Source organism: Mandrillus leucophaeus, unplaced genomic scaffold, assembly GCF_000951045.1.
Source record: "Mandrillus leucophaeus isolate KB7577 unplaced genomic scaffold, Mleu.le_1.0 Scaffold411, whole genome shotgun sequence".
NCBI lineage: Eukaryota > Metazoa > Chordata > Mammalia > Primates > Cercopithecidae > Mandrillus > Mandrillus leucophaeus.
The window spans coordinates 2,496,375-2,505,419 of NW_012104377.1; the positions used below are offsets into that span (position 1 = coordinate 2,496,375).

Below are 9,045 nucleotides of genomic sequence, written 5' to 3' on the forward strand. Positions count from 1 at the left end.
GCCCCCCTCCCCTCAGGTCCAGCACTTGGCTCCTTCCCCATGTCAAATATACTTAAGTCACTCAGCCATTTGCAAACATTTATTGTTACATGCACAAAATACCATGGTAGATATTCTAGATGATATACGTTCCTAACTGTCTTTACCTTATCTATTTCCTCTCCTTTTCACTGTCTCTGTTTTGTCCCCCTCCACTTTTTCTTAATCCTGTGAAGTCTTATCCTCCTTCTCCATGTCTCTGCCTAAACTCAAAAGTCCCAGCTGGTGTTTCAGCCAAATCCCAAACCATTATTCACACCTTTCCCTCCTATGTTTAACGCCATTAACCACTATCTTTTTGAAACTCTTTCCCTCGTTGGCTTTAGTGGCATTCCGCTAGCCTCACTGTCCCCTTGCCTCTCTCACCACTTTCTCTGTCTCCTTCACTAGCTAACCATCCTTTTCAGCTGACTCCCATCAGAGCCAGTTTCCAAATTCAGCTCCACTTTCTGCTTTTCTACAGTTATGCCCTCTCCTTTCGACTAGCCATCCATTCCCATAACTTCAGCTTCATTCCAAAGATGAGGATTCTGAAATATTTTCTTCTTACCCAGGCCATTACTTCAAAATGACTTGAAAATAAAGTTTGAATTTCTGTTATCAGTATTCAATCATTTGCCTAACTGGATTCTCCCCTGCTTCTCCATGACCTCACACATTCAGATTTGCCATCTGTCCTGAGAACATGAAACAGTACTCCTGGTTTAATTTCTTTATTAATCCACCTTCTCCTTCCTGAGACAACACAGCATGGGTAAGAACATGAACCCCAGAGCAAGCAATCCGGATTTACACACTTAGTACCTTTGTGACCATAAGCAAGATGCTCTACCCACTCTGTGCTTCAGTTTCCCCATCTATGAAATAGTATAATCATAGCAATCATAGTAACTACCTCATAGGACTTGGGGGAAGGTTAAACGACTTAATACGGGGAAAGCCAGGCAGAATACTACCTGGCACATTATAAGTAAAAATAAATGTTAGCTAGCAATTATTATTAATAACATTCATTCAGATCTTGTCTACTGTCCAGTCTAATTCCCAACTCTCCATAAAGGCTTACCTTTCTACATAAATCTTACCAGAGTATTTGTTTTATGCTTTCTCATTTTGTTACTAATTCATTCATTTCCTTCCTCAACAAATATTTATGGAGTAACTACATGCTTACAGCATTGTGCCTAATACAGATGTCAGAAGGATGAATAAGACAGGATTCTGCCTTCAAGGAGTTCATAGTCTAGTGGAAAAGAAAATAGATGTGTCAATACACAATAATAATTTGGAGAAACTTGAGAAGGAAAGAAGTCCCTCTCTTTGCCGTTTGGGGTCTCAGAGAAGGCTTCTTCAGGTGAGAGGTATAGAGGACACGTCAGATTATAAAAATAATGTATGCAGACCAAAGTCCTTAAGTCATCAAATAGCATGGTGAGGTAGTGACTGCCAAGTGGTATTTATCTGTTTCCAGATGTTATATCCTCCTGTTATATATAATCTACTCAACTAAAACATAGAGGCTGTAAAAGCAGAGAGAACTCAGTTAACTACCTAATTACTTGTACTACACAATACTTGTGTACTGATTTTACATATATATATATATACTTTTTTTTTTTTTTTTTTTTGAGACAAGTCTTGCTCTGTCACCCAGGCTGGAGTGCATTGACACAATCTCTGCTCACTGCAACCTCTGCCTCCTAGGTTCAAGCAATTCTGCTACTTCAGCCTCCCCAGTAGCTGGGACTACAGGTGTGCACCACCACGCCTGGGTAATTTTTGTATTTTTAGTAGAGATGGGGTTTCACCATATTGGCCAGGCTAGTCTCAAACTCCTGACCTCAGGTGATCTACCTGCCTTGGCCTCCCAAAGTGCTGGGATTACAGGTGTGAGGCACCACACCCAGCCTATATTTCTTTTTATATTCTCTGAGACTCCAATGGAGATTAAAATATGAGAAGTTTAATAAATATTTGTTAAGTTGAGCTATACTTCCATCAGAACTCCTCTTCCAAGACCACAACAAAGGCTGAAGTCCCCAGAAGCTTCTTCAAGGAGGTGGATCTTTCACCAGAAGTCTAACATGAAAGACAAATAGATTACATGGTGGACTGTGAGCCAATAAGGTGATTCAGATGTTGCAGAAAGGGGCTCACAATTAGATCAGAGGCCAAAATGAACTATGAATGAGTAGTACTGAATGACAGCATCAGGAACCATTAACCTGGTTACACTGTCAGCCACAGTACCCAAGATAATGAAGATGATGACAAAGAAAAAGATGACGACAATGGTGATGCAGAGATAAGGGAGCAGCTCAAAGTTAAGTAAATTCTCCACCACCTTGCAGGTTCTCTTCCAGCAATGAAAACAGAAGCACGTGTAACCTGCATGGTGACACCAGACTAAATAAACATGCCTTTGAAATTAACATTGAAATAGTGAGAAGTCTAAACTCTTTTTTCCAAGCCTTTACCAAATGACTGAGTAGTTCTTGATCCTATCCAGTGCACTTCTCTTCTAGTGTTTGGAGTCATCAAAATGAGATTAACAAGGAAAAAATTAGATACTTGCATGCAGCCACCTGTCTGTGGGGCCTGAGTTACCTTCCCCCCAGCTTCAGGCACCAATTGTCATGCTATAGTTATCAGGCTCAAAGCTCTGAGTGAATTGTCTTGGTTTTTTGGTTTGGGGTTTTTGGTGCTAACACCCTGTCATTGGCCAAAACCGGCCAAAGAAATCACCGTAAAAGAGACACAGATATCTTAACACAGCTTAACCAGAGACCTGTTCAGTCAGTCACAAAACCACCCAGATGTAATTTTTCCAGATGCTCAACTCAACTATCTACTGAGGAGAAAAGTTCCAGCCTCTGTGAAGTTCCACAAATAATAAATTTCTTGAAGAAAAAGGCAAACAAAAATTTAACCAACATGAAAAAGAGAAGAAGATTCTATCCCTTGCCATGACCTGCTGGGAAACAATTGTGCTTTGAAGGAGTGTCTGTCCTCTGATTTTTAGACAACAAAGTCTGAAATGAATTGTGTATCCTTATCAATGCTACACTAGTTAATAAAGGGCTTTTGTGTTAGAGATGATAAACCACAACAAAATTTTCTTCTGGGATGTTGGTGGCATAAAAATTTCATCTTGTAAATGTCAGCACACTGCATGCAGGAAATACTTGGAGGAAGATATCCACACAAGATAAAAGCCAAATGGTAATCATATGGCATTTCTCCACCCTTGAAAAAAAGAATAAAGACGTTAAAAAGGAGGAGGGTCTATGTCTTAAAGAAGGGGAGGCAGCTAGATCCTCTCCCCTTCCATAGTAAAAGTTTGAATGTGAGAGCTTTGAAGGTACAATCACAGATTCATTTCTATTTCTAATCTATTTGTGGCAATGACTCATTCCATTTCCTGGTATTGATACATTGATATTAATTTTACAGTCCTTGCTGTAAACGTCCTTGCTGGATGGTCGCCTTAAAAAACACAATGTGGGCTGGTGGCGCAAGCCTGTAATCCCAGCACTTTGGGAGGCCGAGACAGGCAGATCACGAGGTCAGGAGATCGAGACCATCCTGGCTAACACGGTGAAACCCCGTCTCTACTAAAAAATACGAAAAAAAAACTAGCTGGGCGAGGTGGCGGGCGCCTGTAGTCCCAGCTACTCGGGAGGCTGAGGCAGGAGAATGGTGTAAACCCGGGAGGCGGAGCTTGCAGTGAGCTGAGATCCGGCCACTGCACTCCAGCCTGGGCAATAGAGCGAGACTCCGTCTCAAAAAACAAACAAACAAACAAACAAAAAACACAATGTGTTAACTAGGACATGGTAGTAGAATAAAACAAATCCTTAAGCAATGCCTATACTTTTGAAATATCCATCAAATTTACTTGAAATGACAAAATATCCAGTCAATTTCTTTTAACAGAAAAACTGGCCCCCACGTTTTGGAAGTCATGTAAATGTGGCAACCTGTTGATTTTTCGACATCCATCTTTTCACCTTACTTTCCAAAGCCCAGTCTCAGAGCAAGCCTTAACTGTGAGAAACGAATTACTTCTTTCCATATACAACTAGCTCAGGGGGGTGGGAGAAAAAAAAAAGAAAGAAAGAAAAAAAAACAACTAGCTCAGGAGAGTCGTTGGCTGAAGACTAGAGTAAAAATAAAATTTTTAATTACTTTGCTTTGCTGATGACTTTTTATTAAATGTCAGTTATTTTCCTGCCTTCCGTGCCTCACTCAGAAAAATAAGTGCTGAGGGGAAGGCACTGGAGAAATTAGCTCTGTCCAAACTGGCCATTTTGACAGTTTTTTGCCCAAGTTTTGGAGAAGTGAAAAGGAATGGCCTCATGGAAAAATAAGCAGTATTATGGTGATTTTTCTCTTCATACTGCATGATTAGGCTTCCTAAGAAAAATAGCCAATATGGCCTGAAACATGTGACCAATGTCATGTATTTTGTGCATACCATCCTTCTATCATCAATCCCAGAGCATTTCCCTTTTAAGGCTCTGTAGTTCTGGGCTGGACTCCTATCCCAAAGTCCAGCAAAATCCTCTCTGTGGATCTCAGTTGCGCAATTATCCAAGTCTGGTGGAAAAGATGCAAAGGGTTTATCTAAGTTATGGTTTCCTCACTCTTCCTAAATCACACTTCTTTAACTTAGCCATAAATATCTCTCTACACTGTCATCCAACTCATAGGGAATCAGGTTGGACTTAACCTTTATAGAATAAATATTTTAAGCTATGCGATGAACAAATAAGTTACATTTACATTATTAAATTAATGGAAAAAAGAACTATTCTTCATATACATACATACACATACATTATTAACAGAAAGAACGACTATTCTTCATACACATACATACACACACATGCGTGCACACAGATACACATCTCAACACAGGCATAACAGTGGTTTCTCAGACCTAGCTAGGACAATTACACTTTGACCAGAGAATTTCCTTATCTGTAATTTCTTCATGGAAGGTGTATACGGAGAAAGGGAAAGCACACAAGAAGCTTTGCACTATTTGATTCGAATGCATCATAATTTTTGTGTGTGTGTGTGAGACTGTTGCCCAGGCTGGAGTGCAGGGGTGCGATCTCAGCTCACAGCAACCTCCGCGTCCCAGGTTTAAGCAATTCTCCTGCCTCAGCCTCACAAGTAGCTGGGATTACAGGCGCATGCCACCACACCCTGCTAAATTTTTTGTATTTTTAGTAGAGATGGGATTTCACCATGTTAGCCTGGCTGGTCTCCAACCCCTGACCTCAAGTGACCCACCCGCTTCAGCCTCCCAGAGTGCTGGGATTACAGGTGTGAGCCACCGCACCCGGCCGAATCATACATTTTTTATGTTGTCATTCTTTTCTTGCTCCTAAGTTTTCTTATAGGAAAAGACTGGAAAAGTGTCCCCTTCACTCCCATCCCTTTCCTTCTTCATTAGATAGTCACTCAGTATCAAATGCTAAAAGTTATTAGAAAAGTGAATTGGCATTTGAAAAGTAAATATATCTCAAAGCAGAAAACAAAGGCCCTACGTGTGTGAACTCTCCAACCACTTATCCAGCTAGCCCCCTTTTAATAAACGTTCTGAAGAAAACATGCAAAGTTTTGAGTCTTACCAAAAACTCTTCAAAAGAGAGGGAATAAGTTGATGACAGATAGGTGTCCACAAAGCACATCAGAAAAGTATTTAGTGTACAATTAACAATTTTAAATAGTTTTCAGTCAGGGTAGGCTTCCTTTGACTAACAAATTAAGAAATTTTAAATATTCTTTTAAATAAGTTTTAGACCTTTTTAAAATAAAATTTAAGGATTCTTGTAGAATATATTTGGTAGCTGTAAATGCTTGGTACCAGATCTCATTGCCAACTCATGTCTTTCATTATATCAACACGTTTTATAAATATACACAATTTGTGCTCACTGGTACATCAGCCCATAATATAAACGGGTATATATGCAACTACTGTACCTCTGAAGATTGGAAAATTATACTCTTTGGGCTACATACACTTAATGTTTAAGAATAACAACAAATAATGCAGTCTCTGTACTGCCAAAATAAGAAAGAAAATTGAAGACACTGGCTTTTCAATGTATCTTTCAGGGAAAATAACTGTCCTTATTTAAGCATGACTGTTGACCCCTATCAGTCCAGTTTTTGAACCAAGCGGGGGCCTTTTTCTAACTCTGAGAACAAGTTGAATGAGCATCTTACTCCAGTCCACCCAAGCAACAAGTTCTTTCTGTTAGGAATTGTGCTTGTGATTTTCCGAAGTTAATTTAACCCTGGATTTACCTGGGTCCATGAAATTACAAATCACACCATGTTAGATGGAACAGCATAGTAATCAACAACACTGGCTCTGAAGTCAGACTAAGGTGGTTCAGACCCTGCCTCCAATAGCTGCCACCTGTACATCCCTGGGCAAATCCCTTAATGTGCCTACCCCTCAGTCTCTTCATCTGAAATGAAGTTAACTCTAATACCTACCTTCTAGTTAGGAGAACTGTGCGCTGCTCAAAGTGCTAGATGTATTATCCTCCTCATCATCGTCACTGGGAACTTAAAGAATTTTAAATCTAAGAAAATACATTTTGGCCGATTGTAAAAGGAAACTAATTTATTAATATTGGTATTGCAGCAGCTTCTGTGGTGACTCCAGGATTCAAGTTGGAACTCATTCAATTCAGGTAGATAGAGTAATTACAATTCACATTTATCTTGCAAGCCAAGCACGGACTGAGCTAAGCCCTTCACATGGATTATTTCATTTTACCTCACAATGAACTTGAGGTGAGGTTTCTTATTATTCCCACTTTACAGATAAGGAAACTGAGATTTAGAGAGTTTAAATTGTAGCCTAAGCTTAGCTAGTGAGAATTGGCCCTGTGATAGGAACACAGGCGGCCTAAATTCAGAGCTTCCAGAACCAATCTACTTACAGCAGCTTTCTTAAATTTAAAAAAAAAAAAAAAAAAGAAAGAAACTATATATAAGTTAAAAATTCTTGCCGGGCATGGTGGCTCATGCCTGTAATCCTAGCACTTTGGGAGGCAGAGGCAGGTGGATTGCTTGAGCTCAGGAGTTCAAGACCAGCCTGGGCAACATAGTGAAACCCCGTCTCAATTAAAAAATAATAATAATAATAGTAATAATAATAATAAATTCTTGAGACACTATCAACTAATAGCTAGAGAAACATCACTTGTTTCCAAGGGACTTTTGTTAAGATACTATATTGTAGTCTGAGAATCATTGATTTTCAAAATAACACATTGCCCTGTTATAGCAAAACTACACTTCAAATGTTCAAATTTCACACATTGTTAGAAATTTAAAATAAACTAAGCCAGTCGAAAGACCTCAAAAAATATTTAGAGAAAGTAAGAAATTAAAATTGTTTACCTGTTACTTGAATTGAGGGGAGTAAGTTGAGAGCCAAGAGCAGCCTGAGCATCTTTGTCCTGACGATGGGCTAGGGTTCCAGCCCCTCCTCCCCGAGGAACCCGAAGTGTGAGGGGAACTGAAAGACGCACCTGCCAAGGCCTGAGAGTCTCCGTCATCCACGGCCACCACCACCGCCACCATCCCCTTAAGGCACATGATCAAGGCACTCAAACCACAAGGCATCCTGACTGCAGCATTTCACACAGGATATAACATTGTTTTGATGACTTTAGACTTTTACTTCTATTTTTAAAGACTTTTTTGTCACTGAAAAATAGTCGGTCACTACATGATGGGCTTATGGGAATTATTCTTCACTGATGGATATCAAGAGTTGTGGAAAAGGGGTGCTTGAAATCCAGCAGAGATTAAAGGGGAGACAAAGTGTTCTTAAGAAAGAACAGGCCGGGTGCAGTGGCTCACACCTGTAATCCCAGCAATTTGGGAGGCCAAAGCAGGTGGATCACTTGAGGCCAGGAGGTCAAGACGAGCCTGGCCAACATGGTGAAACCCCGTCTCCACTGAAAATACAAAAAATTAGCCAGGCATGGTGGCGGGCACCTGTAATCCCAGCTACCAGGGAGGCTAAGGCAGGAGAATCACTCGAACCCAGGAGGTGGAGGCTGCTATGAGCCAAGATCGTGCCACTGCACTATAGCCAGGGCAACAGAATAAGAAAAGAAAGACAGAAAGAGAGAAAAAAAAGAAAAGAAAAGAGGTAGGAAGAAAGGAAGGAAGAGAGGGAGGGATGGAGGGAGGGAGGAAGGAAGGAAGGAAGATGGAAAGAACGAGAGAGAGAGGGAGGGAGGGAGGGAAAGAAGGAAGGAAGGAAGGAAGGAAGGAAAGAAAGAAGGAAAGGGAGAGAGAGAAAGAGAGAGAGAAAGAAAGAATAAAGTCTCTCGCAGAGGAGAGATTTTCATAGGATGGGGACAGGTTGTGTCAAAAAGACAATGGTAAAAATTCTATTGAGGAATTGGGAAACATCCACATAAATGTTTAAAGGAGTTACAAATATTAGAAATGTAACATTTGTGTGGAACATAAGGTAGCCCTCTGGAGCATTTAGCACACAGTGCTTGATTTATGTCAAGCCTCCTCCAACTCACTTCTAAGAACTTTGCAAAACCCATTCTACTTGCAAGCAGCCAGCCAGCTGAATATCTGGGGGAGGTTCCCTAGGCAAAGGGAAAGTCAAAACAAAATTCTTTGTTCTTAGCGGGATGGTAAGACAACCAAAAGCCCCTGCGTCTCATGCTCTCTATGTCCCTCAAGGTTAAGTAATAGGGCACAAAAGGAGGCTCTGTAGCAGGATTTCTGAGACCCATAACCACCTCTCTGCACCCCTCTTCCCAGGCCCCTTGCAGAGAGGGTTATTCCACCAGCACAGCCAAATGCTCTCTTCTTCCGGCACCTACATCAGTATCTTGTACTCAATGACTTCTTCAAAACTTTTCCAGTAATTTTTTTCTTCTTTTTGATAATTTAAACTTTGTCTAATTATTCTAGTTGGGGATTTTGTGTTTGTGGGTT

The 9,045-nt window shown here is 40.5% G+C and overlaps 1 protein-coding gene across 4 annotated transcripts in view; it reads right to left on the bottom strand.

Annotated features, from left to right (window-relative positions):
• The window catches only part of CD28 (CD28 molecule), a 32,790-nt gene extending 25,043 nt beyond the window's left edge, over positions 1 to 7,747 (bottom strand). For 3 of the 4 annotated variants that reach the window (XM_011992484.1, XM_011992483.1, XM_011992482.1), the window contains exon 1: positions 7,474 to 7,747. In XM_011992484.1, coding sequence (XP_011847874.1) covers positions 7,474 to 7,525 — 52 coding nt within the window. In that variant the 5' untranslated portion in view covers positions 7,526 to 7,747. The remainder of the gene's footprint in view (positions 1 to 7,473) is intronic. The other variant, XM_011992481.1, reaches the window with a different exon arrangement.
• Between the last annotated feature and the right edge of the window lie 1,298 nt (positions 7,748 to 9,045).